The 23,121-nt window shown below is 47.9% G+C and overlaps 1 protein-coding gene across 10 annotated transcripts in view; it reads right to left on the bottom strand.

Moving 5' to 3' along the window:
* Positions 1 to 378: 378 nt before the first annotated feature.
* PCBP3 (poly(rC) binding protein 3) overlaps positions 379 to 23,121 on the bottom strand; it is a 402,541-nt gene continuing 379,798 nt past the window's right edge. For 3 of the 10 annotated variants that reach the window (XM_045284778.1, XM_045284779.1, XM_045284780.1), the window contains 5 exons: positions 10,900 to 11,002; positions 10,305 to 10,364; positions 7,007 to 7,059; positions 2,451 to 2,620; positions 379 to 1,137 (listed from right to left, as the gene is read on the bottom strand). In XM_045284778.1, coding sequence (XP_045140713.1) covers positions 1,101 to 1,137; positions 2,451 to 2,620; positions 7,007 to 7,059; positions 10,305 to 10,364; positions 10,900 to 11,002 — 423 coding nt within the window. In that variant the 3' untranslated portion in view covers positions 379 to 1,100. The remainder of the gene's footprint in view (positions 1,138 to 2,450; positions 2,621 to 7,006; positions 7,060 to 10,304; positions 10,365 to 10,899; positions 11,003 to 23,121) is intronic. The other 7 variants (XM_045284776.1, XM_045284782.1, XM_045284777.1 and 4 more) reach the window with 4 other exon arrangements.

Below are 23,121 nucleotides of genomic sequence, written 5' to 3'. Positions count from 1 at the left end.
GGACACCCCAGGCCAGCGTGGGCTCTGGCTCCTCCTCTGTACTGACCCTCGTACCCTGTCCTGCCTTGCCTCACCTCCTGGGGTGACCCGTCCTAATGCCCACTGAATACCATACCTTCGCCCCCTCCCCACTGGCGGACCTTTCAGGGTTTTCTCTCATGTGCTCATGTACATGGACCCCCCACCCTCTCACTTGGTGGCTTGGAGGCCCAGAGGGAAGGCCGAGTCTGTCTGTCCCTGCGGCCTCAAGGCTTGTGCAGCGGGGTGCATCATAGTGTGTCAGTGTGCATTCGCGCAGGTGTGCACACACACGGGGGTGATTCGGGGGCACTGGGGTGGGGAACGTGGGGAGCACAGAGATGAGCCGAAGCTGGTTGGGCAGGTGCGACAACATTTATTGAGCTCAGACACTGCGCTTCCTGGCCAGTCCAGCACCCTGGACCTTCCTGGGCAGGGACACCCTGGCCTCCTCAGCTGGAGACATCCTAGTGAAGCGAAGGTCCCACGCCCTCCCCAGTCTCCTTCCTGTGGGACCAGAGGGCCCGGCCCTGACCCGTATGAGCTGAGATGGAAACCTGGCCTGAAAGGGGCGCAGGCTTCCCGGAAACAAGGTAAGCAGAGCGGGACCCGTGGGAGGAGGGGTCCATGAGAGGAGGCATCTCAAGGCAACCATGCTCTAGATGGCAGGGCAGATGACAGCCCACGGAAAGTGCTGCCAAAATGTCAACCCAACTCTAAAATGGGCACACTGCACTAAGGAACAATACTTCTAACATGTCACACATGGGAACTCCCCAAGTACTGAAAAGAATTAACACCGCATGCCAATGCAGGGACAAACAGAGCATAAACTAATACTGGAGCGTAGGGCGAGGATGGAGTCCGAAGCACAGGCCGGTACAGAGAGAGATACACGAGTAGGCATGGTGTACGTAGGGGTGGGGGTGGGGCAGTGCGAATATGTACAGTGTATATATATATCTTTTCTGTCAGTAAAGAAACTATCTATCACGGATTTGCGGTGGACAGACAGGACGCCGTAGGAGCAGGTGGAAGCAGTGGCTCGGGAGGGCGGTGGTGAGGGAGGCAGCAGGTAGCGGTTAGAGCGCGCCCATTCCAGTGACCTCGGACGTGAGCCTGGAACAAAGGGCAGAGCGTGAGTAGCGCTGTGACAGTGTGCTGCCGAAGATGAGGTGGGGGCCTTTCAGGCAGACACGCCCTCCCAGACACATGCCCACTGCCTGCTCACTGCAGCTACCGCTCTACACAGGCCCATGGTAAGACAGCGCTGCGGCCGGACAGGAAGGAGAAGCACCAGAGGGGACCCTGTGTGCTAGTGGCCATGTGTCATGGGAGGCACCACTGTTGGGGGAAACCCGTGCTGGCCACTGGAGGGGTCTGGTGAGGAGGCTGTGTTAGAGCCTTGTTAGAGGATGGCCTGAAGCCTCAGGTCAGGCTCTGACACACTGTGCAGGAAACCTCGTGTCTGGGTGGAGTGTCTATGACCACAGAAGACCGCAGCGCCATCAGAGAACGCAGATGCTTTATGTGAAGGTGGAGTCAAGCGGAGATGTGGCTGACTGAGGACTCCACGTTGCACTGACCCTCAGCCCCTGCCACCAGTAGGTCGGCCCTGCAGCCTCGTGGTGCCAGTCACTGTTAAAACATGGGCATCCTGAGTCTGTGTGCATAAAAGGCTTCAATTTGCCCCCACAGTGACAGTGGGGGAGAGTACTCAGTAGTAACTGGGAAATCTGGGGGGGAATGCCCGGCTCGGCCCTGTCTGTGGGAGGTGGGCCTCTTTATGTCAAGTACCAATTAAGGCTGGCAGTGTCAGGTGCTGGTGTCCCGGCCCCCTGGCACAGCAGCAGTACCAGTGGGCATGCCTTTGAGCTGAGCAGGGGCCACCACACTGCCCACACCACCCTGAAATCTCTCTTTTGTGTCAGGAATGAAGTAGAGGCCCAAGGGATTGTGCCTGTGATTCCCAACACAGCGCACTTCTAGGAGCATAAAGGGTGAGAGCACTGAGCATGCAGCTGTCCCAGACCAGGCTGCAGGGACAAGGGCTGGGTACAGCCTGGAGGAGCCAGTGTCAGGGCCTGTCTCGGAGCAGATGGGCTCTCGGTCATAGGGAAACTCAAGGCTGCTTTCTATCTTTGCCCAGGCCCCTGGTTTGTGCCTCTGCAGGTACGGAGGTCAAGATCTACAAGTGCAGGATGAGAACCATGGTCCCGGCCTACGTTCAGGTTGTGCACGTCACAATCTGTCCTCAGTGTCCAGACAGAGAAGCTACTGGAAAGGACAGAGGAATCCAGGGTCGGCCTACTTTAACTCTGAGGGGAAGGCAGCATGCTGGCCCAGCCAAGCTCCCTGGTTGGCTCCTCAGAGGGTCTTCCTCAACCCTGAAGCAAGCCCCTTAGAAGAGGGAACTCCAGCGAGCTGCTCACCTGGCATTGATGAGATACTGGGCAAGGCTGATGTTGGCCGGGCTCCCCGTGATGGTGATTTGGCGCTCTGATGACCCTTCGGTGGCATTGGCGATTTTGATCTGTGCTCCTGACATCTGCCGTATTTCATTGATTTTGGTCCCTTGGCGTCCAATTATGCAGCCTATTAGCTAGAAGAAAGGATGGAGGGATGTCGTAGAGGAGAATGCTGCGCAGACTACATGTACAAGTCCCTCACAGAGAGGACAGGCCAGGACCCTGCACACACACCTGCTCTGAGCTTCCCCAAAGGGACACTGACCTGGCACATGGACCTGCATGACCCACCTGACTTCTAGGGGTGGGCTGAGGGTGCTCTGAGTATAGGACATGCTAGTTCCGTGGGGGGAAAAAACCCTTCTTAATGTGAAATGGCTGGACCTAAGTGATAAGAAATGGTTCAACCTGAACACAGGTGCAGCATGAATGAATGCTAGTCCACGAGGTGAACTGTTGTGTCCACTTCTAAGACAACATACAAACAAACCCAAATCCACTGCCACTGAGTCAATTCCAGTTCCTAATGACCTATAGGGGATTCCTGACACTTCACATCTTAAGTGATCAGATTTTTAAGCTGTCTTTCTCTTATGGAGTGGCTGATGAATTTGAACTACTGACCTTATGGCTGGCCCACCTAACACACAGCACTACCAGCACTCCTCACTGGGCCATTAGGCCAACCATGAAGCCTCAACTTTGTAAAGACCCTGAAAAAATACTCAGCTCCTACATACTGTTGTCTCCAGTCGACCCCAGCATCTCCATGACTCTGCTGACCTCTCTCCCACTTCCTCCCACACTTCCCCAGGGACCACCACACGTTCCCAGGCCCTACCCACAACCCCTGGCCAGTGATGTGCTAATCCTACACAAGGTCACATCCAACTGCTTAGCTAGGTTCCGCTAAGGGGGCAGCATCCTCGCTACAGACACAAGACTGGGCACTTCCTATGGTGGGGGTTTCTCTTTGATGAGGCTTATAGGGGTAGCAGCAGGCTAGAGGAACAATGGGAGAGGTAGAAAGTGGGGGAGGTCCCTTGGACCCCAGGACCCCATGCAGCATACTCCAATGGACAATGTCTGCCTGGCCTCCTGGCTTCACCATGGGCTTCCATCTGCACTCCTCTACCTCTCCTCAGTGACTACAGAGCCAAGCCAGCCAGTGCCCTATCAAGCCTCTCCCTTGAATCCTAATGGCATCCGCCTCCATAGTCCGGGCCCAGTGCACGCTGCCTGGACTCCCGCCAGCCTACTCTTCAGAGGTATCCAATCACTGTCCAGCTTTCCCCAGCTTATGAGGCAACTGAAAATACCATTGTAGTTCTCACAATGACATCCTTGCTTTTTAACATTTTAAAGGGATCTTTTGCAGTACATTTTCCCAATGAAATATCTTGTTTGATTTCTTGACTACTGTTTCAATGAATGTTGATTGTAGATTCAAGTAAATGACATTCTTGACAATTCAAAACGTTCTCCATTTATCATATTATTTATTATTTATCATATGTGACCAACTGTGAGGATTTTTGTTTTCTTTATGTCAAGGTGTAATTTATCCTGAAGGTTGGGGTCTTTGGGCTTCATCAATAAATGCTTCAAGTCACCTTCACTGTTGAGAAGTGAAGTGGTCACCTGCTATTGCGGGAAAGTTAACGAGTCTCGAATTTTGATGCTGAGGTCGTATTCATATAGTCCAGTATGTTAGTCTGGGTGGACTAGAGAAACAAATTCATTGACATTCATCTGTGCATAAGAAAGAGTTTTATATTGAATATTGAAAAAACATCCCGCCCAGTCCAGATCAAGTCCTTAAGTCTGGTATTAGCCTATATGTCCGATACCAATCTATAAAGTCTTCTTTAGACTTATGAAACACATGACATGACACCGAATGCAGGAAGATCACAGACCAGTGGGCAGGAAATCTTGTAGATCCAGTGGTAGTAGAAGCATCTCAGCGCTGGCCGGGTCTCCATGTGGCTTCTCCAGTTCTGAGGCTCTGGCTACCATCAGCCTGTTTCCATGTGTCTTGTCAGCTGCAATGTCTCCCATGGAGTAAACTTGTGTCCAGTCTCCGATGAGCTGTTTACATCCTTAGCGCCTCCAAATGAGGTCATCAAGCTGCGATCTGATTGACAGGCTAAACTCCATCCCTTCACTCTTAAGCCTCAAATTGGCAACCGATTATGTAACTACCACATCCAGCTTCTTGGATTATTTGCTCAGCATACTGATTGAATAAGTATGGCAAAAAGATACTATGCTGAGCACTCTTCTGATTCTAAATCACACAGTACCTCCTTCTTCTATCTGAATGATGGCCTCTTGATGTATGTACAGGTTTCACATGAACACGATTAAGTATGCTGGAATTTCCATTCTTCAAGTTATTCATGATTTGTTATGATCCACACAATAAAATACCCTTGCATAGTCAATAAAACACAGGTGATCCTTTTTCTAATACTCTCTACTTTCAGCCCAAATCCATCTGCCACCAGCAATGACATCCCTGAAGGAACACAGCTCCTCTTAACAGAGATTGCAAAGCCAAAGCCCCAGGACTTCCAGTAACAACCTCCTGCTTTGCCTCAGTTCCTAGCGCTGGCTGCCTGGCCCCTGAGGCTGTTGCTCCCAGCACGCAGGTCTGGGTGGCTGTGTGGACTGGGGCCAGGGAGAGGTGCCAGAGCCTCAGGCAGCAGATGCTTGATGTTGGGACAGAGCATGAGGTGACAATAGCCCCCGTGATGGTGTGAGCAGGAGGAGGCTTTGTCAGAGGCAGTGGGCCTCAGAAATGGACACAAGAAATGACATTGCGTGGGCCTCTGCCTTGGCCAATGTTCCCGGGGGCTGAGAGGGTGGGTGGGCTGGACCCTCGGCAGGATTCCATGCTGTTTAAATTCATTCATACATTTCTTTGCCACCAAGAAGCTCCTTTCTTTCTGTAAAGTGTGGTGAGTTGTAGGCATCGGTGTGGACTCTCTGAGATGATCTGATGCTGACCAAGGAAAGGGACACAGATAATGTGACAGGCTAAGTGTCAGAAGTAAGATGCATGCGGTGACATGAGGAATGTGTATTCCTGAGAGGGGGAAGGGAAAGGAGGAGAGGAAAGAGGGAGAGCATAGGACGGAAGAGTAGGAGGGAGGAGAGGGGAAGAAATGGAAGATAGGAAGAAGTGAAAGGGGAAAGAAGTAAAGAGAATAAAAAGAAAGGGCAAGAGAGCTGTTTTAAGTCTTTGAAAGCAGCCTCCTTCTTCCTCAGAACCCACAGGTTAGAGAGAAGTGGGCTCCCTCACCCTGGGCACAGAGGAGGGTTTGGCCTTCACGCTGCCCACCAAGTAGGCCCAATCTCAGAAAGTTCTGGGAGTCTGGGGCTGGATGAACAAAGCCCCTCAGTCAGAGTGCTCTGGACAGCTGCTGCGGGCCAAGGAAGACTAGAGCCTGGGGGTTGCTGGGGCCGGAGGCCTGGAGCAGCCTTGCTAGCCTGTCTAGAAGCGCAGCCTGTGACTGGGCATGAAGTCTCCTTGGGCTCCTCTTGATCCTGGGAATGAGAAGGGTTTCTCCTTGTCTGTAACTGGCAGCCTTGCTGGCCCTCCTCTCCACAGCTTGCTTCTTTGCCTCCTTTTATGCTCAGGACTGGTCATTTTCCTGAATTTCCAAGTCTGGATCCTGCAGGCTAGTCCACACGAAGGAGAGAAGCAGGACTAAGATTTCCTTCCCAGTTGGTTTTAGGGCTGAGCTGTCCATTGCAAAGCAGCAAAGGGTTCCAAAGCCCACAACTATGTGGTGGGAGAGGCCTATATACCTTTGAATTGGAGAGGTGGCGCACACCATGACCACTTCCCTCACAGAAGCCCCACGCTTATTGGCAGTCGCCCCTCAAGGAAACCTCCTCAATTCTTAGTTCAAGATTATGAGTCAGATTCAGAGAGTCCCAGGACTCATGCATTGGGTCAACGTTTGCCTCCCCACCCAGCTGGGAAAGGACTGAGCACATTGATGGGCGCTCATAAGGCCAAATTCCAGTTATATCCGAGAAGTGAATAAACTGCAGAGCTTTTCTATGGGAGTCCTGCCAACCTCAGGACTGATGGAGTCTACCCTGAGCAGTCGCACAGAAAATCTCACCCTCAACCCCAGAAGGAGCAAGACACATGGGCTGGTGCTGTGTGTGTGTGTGTGTGTGTGTGTATTCTAGAGTGGTCTTTAGCCAGGCTGTGTAAACCTGAGGTCACTGGTTTCCCCAAACCTCTGGATTGAAGTCCAAGCCCTCATGGCCTTTAGCAGCTTTCTTGTTGAATATCTTAGGGATGTGAATCACACACCTACTCTAAGTAATAAATCCACTTCTAGTAGGAAAGGAGAAAGGCAAAGTAAAGTTGAGCTGAAGAGAGCCATCCATCAGTGGGACTTGGCCGAGGTAAGTAACCAATGGTGGGTCCCTACTCCTCCCCAGCCCTGAGCTGGGCATCTTCGCTCCAGTTCACGGTGGTCCAGGGGCATACTCACATCATTGGGAATGGTGAGCTCATGGGTGCTGGCTGGGGGACTGGCATCCAGACCTGGACACACCAAGGAGACATGATTAGAGTAGCAGGAGTACCACTCACAGTCACCCATCCACCACCCACTCTCCGCTGGGCCAGGCGAGGCTGGAATCAGCAGGCTGTCCGAGGACAGGGTCCCACATCCCTGAGGCCCTTGAACGCTCAGTTCTGAACTGCAGATCCAATCTCCAATTCCCTCAAAAGAAGAAAAAGAAGCCCAGGTAGAACAGCACTTCACGGCTCCATTTGGGACATGTCACTTTTCATACCCTTTCTTGACACATTTCATAAACACCTTGGAAAGGCTGTGCTGAATGATATGGCAGAGACTAGTTGGTTAAGACAAAGAGATGGGGCCCCATATCCACTACCCACTGCCCCACCGGTTAGGAGATGCCCCTGGCTCCCTCGTCACCCAGCCTACTACATGAGCTTTGCAGCAAATGGTCCCCTGGTGGCACAGGATGATACCACATGCTTGCAGTGTTTTTCAGGCCTCTGCTTATAGCACGTGGCATGTAGCATGTGGTGTAGCTAGGAGAAATGGGATGGGCTCTGTCCCCTGCTGCTCCTTCATTCGGAACAAGTATCTTGACGTCTTTTGTTAATTAAAAATTACATGGCCAGGCAGAACAACACAACACACTGCGTATTTTGTGCAGACATCCTTCCTATGCAAAAAAAGTCATCATAAGGCCCTGAATTTTCACCCTCAGGAATCTCAAGTTCATTCACATCAGCATTAAACCGCAAGATCTAGACAGACAGGGAACCAGTGATAATAAACTGACCCTATGCAGCCCTGGCTTAAGTGTGGCAGGGTTGGTGGCTCAGTCACCAAGGGTACAAGTGAGGTCTGCCCCTCCAGGCAGCTCTACCCTGTCCTCACCCAGAGGTCTTGCATGCCTACTGAGTCTACAGTCGGGAGCTTGGTCTTGCCCCTGAGGCCCCTTGGGGGTGTTCTAGTATTGCTGTTCCTGTAGCTGTGTCTAGACCCTAGGTATCCCCTGAACTCTGGCCATGCTTTCTCTCCACCTGCCCACAGCCAGCTCCTTCAAAAGAGTCCTACAGATAAGGCTACACCACACCCTCTATCATCACCCTGGTCCCCTGCCCACAACCTTGCCTCCTGGGTCTCATGCCCATGGCCCACAGAGGGCCTGGAACAGGGCACATCATGAGTCGACTTGAAACTTGCACTCATCTCCTGCTTCCTCAGGAACTGTTCCTCCACTGCAGCCATACGGCCTCCTGTGGGGCGCCACCCCCTCTGATGACCTATCTGGCTGAGCCCCGTGGTGTTCCCTGACAAACTCCTGCCTGCCATGCCCCCCGTCCTATCTTTGGTTTCTTGTTCCGTTCCCGGCTGTGCCCACTTAAACTAGGCTCTCTTCCTGCTTGTCAGCAGCCCGCTCTTTGGGGCGGTGTGGCAGCTACAGCCTCTGATCAAGCTCTCATCTCATGGGCATAGGGCTCAGTTTGGATGTGGGGAAGGAATGGCTTGTTCCGGTTGTCTGCCTATCCAAACCTAGCAGGTTCTTCCTTTCTTTTAACGTTGGCATTTTCAAAGCACCAGTCATTTGGTTATTCACCTATCTACAGATTCCATACATGGACTGTCTGTGCCTGGCCAGCTGCTCCTGACCACACAGGAGTGAGTTGCAGCTGTGGATCTGAGTATATGTTCACCAAGGGAGGAAGCTTACTACCATGACTCTTCCAGAGAAGGTACCAGGTACTCAAAGTGTGTGTTCACTTTCTTGGGACTCCATGGCGAAGACAGTAATATTCCATGCACCAGAATATAAACAATGCTTTCCCAACATCAATCCTATGAAACACAGTGTGACTCTCAACCACTCAGAGGTTGCCATGCCAACACATCCATCGTTTATCCTGCTACTGATGTCAAGCCACGTGGACAAGGGCTGCAGATCCCATAGGTGTGGGGAAGGGAGTGGAGAGGAGGCCATGGCGGTTGTGGTCTCAATCGCATGCTCTGTCCCTGAGATCCAGCATGCCAGTACCATTCTGGATGGCAGCAGGGTGGGTGTGTTGGGAAGGGCAGCTGTGGGGGTGGAGGTGGTATGTGTGTGGAAGGAGCAGTGCTTGGCCAGTCCGGTGTGGGAGAAGGGCAGCATGTCAGGCTGACTGCATCTGGAGGACCAGCTCAGGACATGGCCACTGGGTAATTACATGAAGTCACATGTCAATGGCAGAAGACTTTACCAGCAGCAGGATCATACAGGCATGCATATGGTCAGTAACTATGTATAAAATTCTATGGCTGGTGTCCATTCCACAATGAAAACATTCTAAAAGTGTGCTTCTGTGATTTGCGATCATTAAACTTGCAGTGAATTAACTTAAATAAGTTAATGTCATTAACTTTTGTGAGGCCCTGGAACACCAAAGCCGAGTCTCAGCCACTGCTGGCAGGGCCCTCAGCCTGTAGTATCCACTCTTACCCCAGGCACCGCCCGAGATGCCCATTCAGGAAGGGGCCGAGGGAGGGTGGTAAGACACTCACATGGAGGGGATGGGAGACCTCAGCCCTGAGGTAACCCAAGAACACGGAAATGGGGAAGCTGACAGCCGAGGCCGCGCACACACCCCTCTCAAGCACAGTCCCCTGCGGACAGGCAGGTGCTGTCTGTCAGACCCATCTGGATTTGGAAGGCACGTGGCAGCTGACCACCTCAAGAAGACCCTCTGGGACCCCATGCTCTCTCCACCAGCTTACTACCAGACAAAGGATTATCTATTTCCCTCCTTATCTCTGCTTGGTGAGAAAACACCCCATGGGGAGTCAGGGGTATAGTAGACATAGCACAGCGACTGTTCTCCCAGGTGGGTTTCGCATACCAGAACCACCCTGTCTTCAGGGAAGGCTCCCAGGGTGCTGTTCCACAAAGTTAAAGTGGCCAGCAGCCTGACCTACAGCCCCCCTTCCCCCTGTGATGCTGCCTCAGCCGGTACTGAGTGATGAGCAAGGCAGCTGTGCTAAGAGGAGGGTGGGCATCCTTAGAACGCTACCCTCCACAAGCTGCTGCCAGCCACCAGTGCTGCCGTCAACATGAGCACGGCCCACTACCATGGCTTCTGGCAGCAGTGTGGCCGGTAGGTAGGCCATTGGGGACTGCTTCTCGGGAGCATTCGCTCTCTATTCCCATCACAGTGACAGCAGCCCCTCCCACCAGGACAGGTCCCCTGCCAGTGCTTTGCTCCTCCCCTGGCTAATGAGGGTGGCTTTGTTTTACCTGACGACTGGCCCATCAGATTTTGAGCTTCTTCGGAGGAGTGTAAAGGCAGCTTTTCTCCTGGAGAGCAAAGAGAGACAGATTTAATATTTTGCCCTCAAGGAGATAAGCAAGGTCCCTTCAACTAAGGAAGCTCAAAATATGATTGTGACCAGCCACCCTGCGAGGGCGCCTCAGCCTTTTACTCTGACTGCTCCCTAACCACAGCCTCGGCTGGGAACTGCAAACTCTCTGCCCTAGGGCAGGTCCATACGCTTGGCGGCCGTCTCTCCCGGCATCCTGCAGAAGGCACTGGGCTTCCTAGGTGAAGGCACCCGAAGGAAGGACCATCAAGGGTGCCAGGGGTGGGCAGTGGAGAACAGAGCTAACCAGGCCCTCTGCAGGAGATATGGCCTCTTCACAAGCAAGGACCCCACCAAAGCTGACCAAGGTCACCTGATCCCACCAGGAGACAGACAGGCCCCACCCCCAGTCATGGGCACACCCCCGCTGGTGGACCCGGCCCCACACGGCACTCAGGACTGAACTGACTGCACAGCTGCAGAGCGAGCCCCAGGCAGGAAGAGAAGGAGGGCAGTCGGGGCTGGGTACGTACCGGGGAAAGCGGGGTTGGTCTGTCCGAGGGGAGGAAAGGGGGTTTGCTGCATGGCCAACTGGTGGAGCTTGGTCAACTGCTGGGGGTAGGAGGGACACGAGAGCTAAGAAGGTTATTGTCATTGATTACAGTCACACCAAATAAAAGACTTGATACAGATGGGCACCAGGGGCCATGCGGACACATGGCAGACGCAGCGTGACTCAAGGACTTGGCCTGGATGGAGCCAATGGGGGCCAGGTAGTCGCAGTTGGGCCGGTCACAGGACTAGGTAGGCACCCTTCTGGTCTCTTCCTCTCCTTCGGTGGTGTGGCTGGAACCAGCCAGGCCTGTGGTTCTTACACTGGCATTGGGCAGAGGGTGTTTCCCGGGACTGACATGGAGGGTGGCGGCACAGGAGCAGGTGGCTTGGGCTCTGTGAGGGAGCTGGGCTTCTAGGATACTAAAAAAAAATTCCAATGTGTACTCACCAAAACCATTCTATCTCTTATGGGCAATCCATGAGAAATGCTTTGCAAACCTTAATTGGCCCCAGCCTCCTCTACCCCTGGCAGGCACCTGGCTAACTCTGGCAGCAAGTCCTGTCTTTTCCAGGTACACTGCTCGGCAGGCCTCACCTACCTGACAAACGGCCACGTGTAAGGAAATTGCCTGCAGATCTGTGTACCACCCATGAGAACAATTTCAGAGAGTTTCCCCATCTCATGTGAGGCTACATTCATGCTTGCAGGTTTCTTAGAGAGCACTGTGCACCCGTCACATGGATAGTTTTCTCCCCTTGAGTATCCCCCAATGAGGGGCTACTGTTGAAAGCATCTCCCCATTCATGCGAACACATGGCTTGGGCTCCCTCCCTCCATGGCACACGCAGAGAAGGCAGTCTTGCCCTAGAGCCAATTAATGCAGGCCTCCAAGGGCTCATGTTCCTGGAGGGTCCAAGGGAGCAGAGGGAAATGGGAGTGCCGCTTATTTCAAAGGACAAGGATACTCTTCCCCTACGGATTTACCCTGAAGTCCAAATAGTTTTGCAGTGAAATCGCTGCTCAGTACAGCTCCTTATGTGTGTGTGTATGTATATGTAGGGGTGACAATGGTTGTTACCCAAGGTCAGTAGCTCCAGGCTCTCCCCAACCCACTCCCCTGTGGAGGGGGTAGGCCTCATGCTTGGCCAACCAGACATGGGACCTGTTTTATTTAGTGAACCGTGGCTGTGGGCACATATACATGGGCACAGGACTTTGAATGTACTTGCCAGGCAGGCATGATCTCTTCCTGGCTTCCACAAGACCAAGGGTCTGATGCCAGGAGACATGTGGAACCCTGCTGCTACCAGAGTACAGCCACAACCACGCTTGGGAGATAAAATCTATGCTGCTAGGAGCCTATGGGATTTTGAGACCTCGTGTTGCTATAGAAAAAGCTGACAAACGCAGGCTGTCTTGCGTGGCCCAGCTCCTAGATGCACTGCCATTACAGATGTATCTTACTTGTTTGGCTCTTCCATGCTTCTTAGGGAAAGATGCTGAATGAGCATTGAGCTGGTATTCCTTGACCTGTGGCTCTTGCGTCATGACTGAGGAGAATCTGGCTGCATTTCAGACTTAGTGGGCCCTTCCTGGACTGCAGCTACTGTGCTCATGAGTTCTGGGGAGTTCGGGTTAGGGATATGCTGACTGGGTGTGTGTGTGTTATATAAGGCTCAGAGATTCCATTAATAATCGTTATGTGTGACAAGGCAGGTGGTAGGAGGGGTCTAGAGAGCAAAGGACCTGTCTGATTCCTCCACTGCCCAGGTGTTTCATAGGACCAGAAGCTGGTCCCTGGGCAGCCAGGCCATTGAGGAGATGCTAGCCTGGATATGGCTGAGGCTGGTACCCAGGTTAGCCAGATTCGTGTCTGCCCAAGGAATACATGTGGGTGTTGTGAGTTAACTTGAGTGGAGACACATCGAAGCCCTCAGAAAAAAGTGCAAGCATGCTGGAAAGCATCATCCCTAGGACACCAGCCACAGGCTCACAGCCTAAGTAATCTGTCTTTTATCCTTGCCCTCATGTAATTCCCAATTGTCCACAAAAACAAACACGTGGGCTTCTAAAATGCCACTGTTATTGTCTTTATGGTTGATAGCCGAGTCGACCATAGTACTAAGTATCTGCAAGGGTAATTGGTGAGACTTGGTTTACAGGCTGCTGTACCTTGAGCAGAGACCTTGGGGAAGGAACCCCTTTCAGTGGGAGGAGACCTTGCTCCTTTCCACTCAGGTGGTACAGAAGGAAGCAAAATGCAATAGTGCACTCTAGTAAAGGCTACTGTTTTGAGGACAAGTACATTAAAGACATATATTATATACACTTTTTCTTAGGGGAGAGAGGGAAAGAGGTGTGCAAGGTTAAACACTCATGGCCAAAATGTCCTCTGGAGTCATTGATCCACATCCTGTGAGTAGAATTAAATGGACTTTATCTGGCAAGTCATTGACTCCTACTGGATAGGGTCTCAACTCCACCCACAAGAGAACTGTGGATACTGTCACACCAACTAACCCTCAGTTACATGGCAGGGGCGGGGTGGGGGGGGGGCACACTTGACAGGGGAGCTAGTCCTAGTATCCCATCTACACTCAAGAGTTTTAACTAGTTCAAAAGTTTTTGGCAATGGAAACTATTACAAAATGTCTAGGATGCAGTAAGAAAGTCCTGGAGCAAAATGTAAAGTGAAAACGAAGGAGTTATGGACGACACACCAGCATGTAAAGAGAGCTTGGAAGCCATCACTCCTACCCACACGAGAAAAAAGCTGCACGGAACATTAAAATGAGCAACTCGCCTGAGACCCATTAGAGAACTAAGGTCACTGTACAAGTGCTGCTCTAAAACCTGGAGAGACATAGGAGATACCAAGGATCAGAAGCCCAAGAGTTGACTCTACCAGCCACTAGAAGGGAGACAGATGAGGTTTCTCTCCCTGTCAAGATGTACAGCTTTGGAAACTGCTTCGGGGCCTGTCCGTACTACTCTGCCCCACAGGGTTGCTTTGAGTTGCTTTGATGGCAGTTTGGGGTTTTGTTTTAAGCCATAGCACGCAGAAGAAGGAAAAGCCCTAATGTCTGCCCTCCCTAGCCTTCCTATCTTGGGGGAAGGGAGCAGAGAGCAGTTGTGAAGGTCCAAGCTCAGGGCATAAGCCACTGACCACAGGATGATAGAATGCTCTCCTTCCCCTCACACCTTACCTCTTCACCAGGGTCCAGTAAGGCAGTGGATTCCAGACAAAAGATCTGTAGGGGTTCCTAGGGAAACCCAAAGACAATGGAGGCAGGAAGGAAGGACGAGGATAACAGGGGAAATCTTTGTCTCTGGCAAATTGTTTGCTACAACAAACAGTAGACAAAGTTTAATTTCAAGCCAGGTAAATATCAAACTTTATACTAAGCGACTATTTAGTTCAGTTTTTACTCCCAATACATGATGTGGCCCTCAACAAACAAATTACAAAGCACACTAAAAGGGAAAGACAAAAAACACAATCTAAAGATACTGCGCAAGTATCGACCGCGGTTATGGCACAGATTGTGGAATTATTACATTGAGAATTTAACATACTACAATTAATATTGTTCATAGAAAAATTATTATCTGTGGTACTGAAAATGAATATTGAATATTCCTGGCCTTCACAAAGAATGATCAAATCAGTCTCAGAAGACAATCGGAATACCCTTAGAAGACTTGAATTCACTTGTTTTAGACATGTCATTAGGGAAGATCAATAGCTAGAAAAAGAACACTGTTTGATAGAGGGCCAAGGAGAAAACCTTCAATGAGATGGGTGATACAGTGGCCACCGCAGTGGACTCAAACATAGCAGTGATTGTAAAGAGGACACAGGACTGGGCAACATTTCACTATGTGTAAGGTTGCCAGGAGTCAGGGTCAACTGACAAGAGCGGCAGGACTAACCTGCAGAGGAAGCCAGTGTTGGGGGTAGAATCCACGAAAGAACAAATGGGTAATGTAAGCAGAGTTGTAGAACCCTCCAGCAAGCAACCAGATAAGATGCCCTACAGAAATGAAGCACATAGCACGAACCGATATATACGCACCCGTTCATCACAGCATGGTTCACAACAGCAAAAAGATGGAGACAATCTATACGCGCACACTGGTGACATACTGGAAAAATAAACTGATCCATACACACAGTGGAATACTACGCATCATTAAAGGACGAGGATGAAACTGTGAAACACATCATGTGCTGTGCGAGAAAGATGGACGTAGAGGACATTAGGCTGAATGAAGTTAGTAAAAAATAAAAGGACAAATATTGCATACCACTGTTATTAAAAAAAAAACAGGAAAACACTTTAATGCCCAAAGCAACAGACTTTGATAGTTACCAGGGGCAGGAAAAGTCAGGAGGAAAAGGAAAGCGATGGGCTAGAGGGTAGACAGGTGTTAACATTGGTGAAGATAAAGAGAACACACTACGAGAGAGACAGGGGAAAGGGTGGTGGGTCTGGAGAAAGCCACTGGGGACTTTGAGACGTTACTCAAGATGTTGAATGAAAAACAAGGATGTGTTATGTAAGACCCAAAACTAAACTCACTGCCATCAGGTCAATGCCAACGCATAATGGCCTTATTGGACAAGCTAGAACTGCCCTGTGAGTTTCCGAGATGCTACCTCTACAGGCGCAGAACTGCTGATCTTGCAGACTGAAGCCTACTGTGTAACCACTTTGCCCCCAGGGCTCCCCTGATATAAACTCCCACCTGAGATAATAAAAAGTGCTGGGGAAAAAAGAAGGGACCAAATAGAAATGCTGTAATAATAAATTTAAAAGACTGTAACAGAAAATAAAGAATTCCTTTGATGGCAAGGAAAGAATGAGCTTTTCAAAAGACATTTCCCAAAACGAACAGCAGAAAGCAAAACAAAAACCGAAAGCCCCAGGGCATCCAGAATACCCAAGAATTGTGGGACAGCTACGCACGCTGCAACATGTGCAAAATGAGGACACCAGGAGATATTTGAGGCAATCATGGCTAAGAATTGTCAAACAATTAATGACACACCAAACCACAGATCCAGGATGCTCAGAGCACATTAAGCAGGATAAATGCCAAAATATATGCCTGCCATATTATATTCAAACTGAAGAAAATTCAAGAAAATCTGGAAAGATGGCAGGGGGAGGGACACATTAATTATAAAAGAAGATTATGAATTACATGTCTTTTCAGAAACCATGCAAACAAGAAGAGTACGTGTGAAATAGTTAATGTATTGAAGGAAATAAAACACCTACTTATAATTCTATATCCAGTGAATTATGCTACAAAAGTGAAATACTTTCTCACACACACAAAAACGGAGGGAATGTGTCACAATAGATCTGCACTGAAATACATGTTAGAGAGAAGTTTTTTAGAGAGAAGAAAATGACACAGAGCAGAAACTTGGAGATTGACATACAAGGGAAGATTACTAGAGAAGAAATTCTATTTTTCTTCTGAATTCATTTAGTAGAAAACCCAAACCACTGATGTCGAGTTGATTCCATGTCCTGGTGACCCTCCAGGACAAAGAATTGTTTCATAGGATCTCTGAGACTAAGTCTTTATAGAAGCATCCAGCCTTCTATTTCTCCCATGAAGCAGTTGGTGGGCTTGTACAACCAACCTTGTAGTTGGTAGCCCGATGCTTAACCCACTGAGCCATCAGGGCTCTTGATTACAAGGTTTAAAATAACAGTAGGCCAGGAGATTATTCGTGACAACGTATATGGATAAATGACATGAATGACAGCAATGTAATCAGGAATATCAAAACTCACTGCCACCCATTTCATGCTGACTCACAGTGACCTAATAGGTCAGAGGAGAACTACCCCAGTGAGTTTCCAAGACTAACTCTTTACAGGAGTAGAAAGCTGTCCTTCTCATCTCCTCTGAGTGGCTGGTGTTTTTGAACTGTTGACTGCATATCACAGCCCAACACATAACCATTATGCCACCAGAACTCCTCTAATGGGAGGGAAGAATTGGGAAGAAGGTACCTTCACTATGTATGAGGTAGTATATTTAAAAATAGACCTAGATGAGTTGTAAATGTATATTGCAAACTCTAGGGCAATCCCTTTTAAAAAACATGTGTAATGAGAAAAGAAGATGGAATCATATAAATAGCTCAAAAACACTGGAGACAGAAAACGAGAAGACAAAAAGGAAACAATGGCCAAGGGCAATACATTAAAAGAAGTTATAAATATGCTAGATATTAATCCAACTATATAAATTATCATTTTAAGTGTGGTCTGAATACACATATTGAAAGATGAGGTTTCCAGAATGAATAAAAATAACAATGAAAGACTCAGTTGTAGGTTGTCTAAGGAGCCTGAGGGCAAAGTGAGTTAAGGGTTGAGCTGTGGAGGACAAAGTGGTGGTTCAAACTCACCAGCTGTGCTGTGGTAGAAAGATGAGGCTTTTTACTTCAGTCAAGAGTCACAGTCTTGGAAATCCGAGGGAGCAGTTCTACTTTGTTCTATAAGGTGGCTACGAGCCAGAATTGATTTGATGGCAGTGGGTTTTGGCTTTTTAGTTTTAGAGTGCACCCAACGGTGAGCTATGGGCATTAGTTAATAATAAAGCATTGGTAATGGTTCATCAGTTGTAAGAAATGTATTATGTGAATGCAAGAAGTTATTAATAGCAGGAAGAGTGTGCAGGAGAAAAGTATATGGGAGTTCTCTATACTTTCTGTGCAAATTTTCTGTGAAACAAAAAGTTCTTTATTAAAAAAAGAAGTAAATAAAATCATACATGTTCCTAAGTATATACTTCAAAGAAACTTCACATAATATACCCGTTACTATAACTCATGCCAAGAAAAAGACTACCATCTAGAGAATTAATCTGCACTTACATTTCTTCTTCTATGAAAGACTTGTCTTTTGCTCAATATTTTATTGAGTTGCTTTTTCCTGATTTACAAGAATACCTTAAAGATTTCATATTAGGAACTGCTGGCCACAAAGCCTGTGGTTGAAGCTGTCTGCTCCCCTAATGCTTTAAAGACGTAGAAGCCAAAGGGGCAGTTTCTATCACGTCCTATAGATTTGATATAATTGACTTCGTGGCTGTGCGTTAAAATCATATATTGGGTAACTGTTTTATGTGCTAAAAAGATCCTTGTTTCAGTTTCTGATTTGTCATTTTATTTCTCTTTGTGGAACCTTGGTGATGGAGTGGGTTTTGTAATTGGGCTGCTAATCACAAGGTGGACAGACCAAGCCTGCCAGCCATTTCTTAGGAAAAAGATGAGACTGTAAAGATTTCTAGCCTTAGAAACCCTAGGGAACTATTCTACTCTGTCTTACAGAACTGCGGTGTGCCAGAACCATCCTAATGGCAGTGGCTTTAGATAAACAGGAGTTTTAAATTTAATGTAGTCATATTCATCAATATTTTCCTTAATGGCATATTTTATGTTTTAAGAAATGTTCCCTGCCCTGAGAACATGCATTTTATTTGAAAAGTGTTAAAAGTTATCTTTCATGTCGGTGGCCTTGATATAATGCATATTTGTTTTTGTATCATTAAGTACACTGTCTTAGTATCATTCAGTATTTACCCATTCTTTCCCCTTTAATCTGCAATGACAGCTCTGACATAGAACAAGTTTTCTTATATGTCTATCTCCAGGGCCCAGGAACCCTGGTGGTGTAGTGGGTTAAGCATTGAGCTGCCAACCACAAGGTTAGCAGTTCAAAACCACTAGTCACTCCACAGGAGAAAGATGAGGTGGTTTACCTTTGTAAAGATTAAGTCTTAGAAATCCACAGGGGCAATTATCCTGCCCTACAGCGTTGGACTCCCTGAGTCAGAACTGACTCAATGGCAGTGAATTTGGTCTCCAGGTCAGTCTGATACATTGGTCTACTTCTCTATCTTACATTTAAGTCACAATATCTTAATTATTATAGTGTTTATATTTATTAAGATTAATACCCTTTTCATATATCCTTTTCAGGAACATTTGATGAGTCTTGGCTCATGCTACGGTACTGTGGTGATAATATCTTTTGTAAGGATTAATAGCAAACTAGTCCCAAGGACACCCTTTAGACATGTCAGGAGAGACCAGTCCCTGGAGAAGGACATCGTTTGGCAGGGTACAGGGGCAGCAAAAAAGAGGAGATTGACACCCTGGCTGCAAAAATGGGCTCAAGTGTGGGACAAACCGTGAGGATGGTGAAAGATAGGGCAGTGTATCATTCTGTTGTGCCATAGGGTTGCTGTGGGTTGGAATTGACTTAAGGGCACCTAACAGCAACAGTCCCAAGGAGTTGGAGATTGATGAAGTCCCAATTGTCCAACTCTTCGAAGATGCCAGTGTGCTCCATTTCACCCCCATTCCTCCTTTGAGTATATTTCCTCACCTTTCGGGGTTCTGTGAATGGCTGTAGTATCCCACAGAAACTCATGAAACTTTGAGGAAATGTCTCACGTGGTGGTGGGGTGCTGTTCAGTCCAAAATCCGGCGGTCAGGTAGGTGTGTAAGACAGAAGCGGGGTCTGGAGCATGTGCTCCACTCCTAGCTCTTGCTGGCAGAGCAGGCACACCTCCTGCTTCTCAGAAGACTCATTTTATATGCCGCAGAATGGCACTGCAGGGAATCCTAGTCACGATTACTCACAGGTGAATCCTATCAGTTTCTTCCTCCACCTTCTTACCAGCCCCATGCAGGGAAAGGTGGTTTGGTGGAGCTACACTGAATATCCATTGTGTAATCAAATTAACATATAACCCATCACCCAAATATAATAATCTATTCCCCACCCCTGAACTGTATCTTACTTATGTAATTATGACCTGGAACCTCTGGCAGGATGTTTCCAGTAGGCATTGGCCTCCTACTAATTTTAATCAGCCAGGCTGTTTCCCAGTCCACTCCAGAAGCAGCTTTTCTCCTCAGCTGTAGCATAGCATTCCTTACCTCCATTACAAGGTGGCTCCTCCAGCCATTATACTTGAACTCAGAAGAGGTAATTCCCTTGCTCTAAGTCTGTCAAGGAATAGAGTCTCCCTTCTGCACATTTATTCATTCCTTTAGCTTCAGCTATTATTTCTCCTTCCTTCCATTTTGTTATTTATTTTTACCCAAACTTTCCCACCTTGGAACAGAACATCAGGTCCAGCTGCTGTGCCAGTCTGGATTACTGGTAGCAAGAACAGGCTAGCAAGTGCTTTTCCCTCAGTCCAGTCCCATTCATGTGTCTTGACCACTGGGCAATCTGACACTGTTCAGTCAACCCCAGGTTTGTCAGCTGTGAAGAGGGTACAATCCATCTGATCAAGCCCTTGGGAACTTTCATATACACATTCAGGGGTGTAGGTAAGAGTCTCTTGCCGAGGAATCACCCCTGCTTCTGGTACTCAAAGCTGCATCCGTGTTTCTGGAACCACAGTACCCAGCAAGGGAGGGGGGAGTGGGGAGAAAGGCACCAGCATCCTCCCCATGACCCCTTCTCTAGACACTCTCAGGCATTTATTCAGTGGTGAGCCTTCCTTTCCCCCTCTCATAGTGAATGTGAGCACATGTTCATAAAGGCATGAAAACCAGACCCTCATGCCCTTAGCCTCCTGTTGTGGATAACAAAGATTTCAATTGCCCATTCCAATTGTCTAAGAAGCCATTAACCCGAGTGTGGTATGCAACATGGTATGTCTATCTTATAGGATGGGTTTTTTTGCCTGCTGCTGCACCCCATGGGCTGTAAAGCATGCTCCTTGGTCTGAGGAGATATAAAGTGGTGGCCCACATTGCTATGGTACCTTTTGTTCTAATCCCTTGATGGTGTTCTTAGCATCTGTGTTACTGGATCTGCAAAGCCCAGTCAGGAGGAAGTGTCTATTCCTGTGAGGAACCATTTGTATCCACCTGGTGCAACTGCTATCACTGGTCCAATATAATCAATTTGCCAGCAATGTGCAGGGTCTTCACCTTGGGAACCTGTCCCATAGCCATCAGCGACCTGTCTTTCCTGCAGGCAGTCAGGACAGTCCTTTTTGGCATTTTGTGCCTTGGAGGGTGGAAAAGGGATGAGTCTAGATTCAGTCCCTCTCCATCTCTGCATTGCTGTAGTACCATGTCCAGGCATCTCATGGACTCAATTGGCCGCATCAAGGAAGCATATCAACACATCCAGTTGCTGCTTCCAATCACCTTCTGATCCAGGAAGGGGGTTCTTCTGGCAGGTATCATCGTGTTCTACTCTGATGCACCCTTTGATTTCCCACAGTGCTTTCCATAGGTACATGTCCTCCATAGGTATGCCTTTAATAGTCCAGTTTTCTACTGCCCCTTTGACTGATCATACAGTCAAGCCATTGGACAATGCTCATGAATTGGTAAGAATCCAAACATATGGGCTCTTACCATTGTACAACTCTTCCATCACGGCTAGAAAAACACCATGGTTAAGCCCAGTAAGCTGGCTTGCTTTTGCTTCTTCAATTACGATCTTCCCATCTGCAGGTCTTTATTCAGAAGCTCTCCACATCAGATGTTATGCACATACTCTGGAACTGTCCTCGGTAAACCAAGCAACCCCCTGCCGGTCAGCAGAAAGTTGTGCATAGGACACTGCTCATGCGGCAATCGGTTCTGGCAATCTCTCAGGTGGTTAGGGAAGGAGGCTACCTGTTTGTGAAAATGTTGGGTGCCACCCTGCATTCCTTCAGTAGCTTGTTCCTGTATGAACCATTTCATTTTATTACGGAGCTACTTTGGGCAGCACCTTCCCTATTTAAATGCTTCTCTGACATCACCCAAGACCCAAGGTTTGAAACTACCAGCCACTCCACAGGAGAAAGACGAGGCTTTCTACTACAGTAAAGATTCACTGTCTCAGAAACCCACAGGGGCAATTTTCACTCTGCTCTTGCTCTGGGTCAGAATGGATGCAATAGCACTCTTTTCATTATTGGTTTCAATTGAATTGCTTTATGGTGGAGAGCATATTCTATATTGTTCCTTCTTTGAAGGTTGCTGAAACTTGCTTTATAGCCTAATATTTGATCAAGTTAGTATTTCCATGAACTCTATGGATGTGCTGGGTATAAATTTCCACACACATCATTGATATTAGTTGCACTGATTATACTGTTAATATCTTGTTTATACTTGTTCTACTGACCTTATCAATTACTGAAAGAGGTATTTTAAATTCTGTCAAATTCTCTTCAAGGGGTATATATTACAAAATATTTTCAAGTTATGTTTTGGGTGAATACAAATTTGGAATGATTGCATCTCCTGTGCTTTTTATCATTATATAACGACTTAAATTTCCCCCCCTTAAAACGCTGTGTTTCCCCCACACTGATAGTAACATAACCTTCCATAAGGCTTTCAAACAAAACTGAGTGGTTTAAAATCGGGGAAGTGTGTACAACAGGGCTGTACACTTTCACAATATTTCTTCAATCTGCTTGCTAGGCAAATGATCTGAGAAGCTGGGCTCTAAGAAGAACATGTCGTCAGGACTGAAGGAAGATGAACTAACACATGAAGATGACGCAAAGGTGTATATTGAAAGGGGAGATGACTTGAAGCATTTACTATATATACTTGTGTATAAGCCGAGTTTTTCAGCACATTTTTAATCCAGTTTTTGTGGTAAAATTAGGTGCCTCAGCTGATATTTGGGCCGGCTTATAATCGAGTATATACGGTACTAATGAAGGTAAAAGATCCCATCCTTCAATATGAATTACAACTGAATGTAAGAAAACATTTCCACCACTGGACCCATAAGCATCTGATGACAAATGGTGAAGGAAATGACGTTATTAAGGATTTCATTCTACTTGGATCGACAATCAACACCCATGAAAGTAGCAGTCAGAAAATCTAATGACAGATTACTTTACTGGGAAAATACGTTGCAGACAGCTTTTAAAAAAAATTTTAAAAAGCAAAGCTGTCATTTGAATGACTAAGGTGTGCCTGACACAATCAACGATCTTTTCAACTGTCACAATATGCTTCCAAAAGCTGGACAATAAAAAAAAGTCTGAAGAAAAAATGGACACATACGGATTGTGTTTTTATCAAAGAATATGGAATATACTGTGGACCATCAGAAGAACAAACAAATGTTCTTTTGAAGCAAGTATAGCAAGGCTTCAACTCGCTCACTTTAAACTTGTCATC

The sequence above is a fragment of the Echinops telfairi genome, unplaced genomic scaffold, assembly GCF_000313985.2.
Source record: "Echinops telfairi isolate 266 unplaced genomic scaffold, ASM31398v2 ScPeMD7_7469;HRSCAF=8507_0, whole genome shotgun sequence".
Taxonomy (NCBI): Eukaryota; Metazoa; Chordata; class Mammalia; order Afrosoricida; family Tenrecidae; genus Echinops; species Echinops telfairi.
This window is presented reverse-complemented; position numbering and strand designations above follow the sequence as displayed.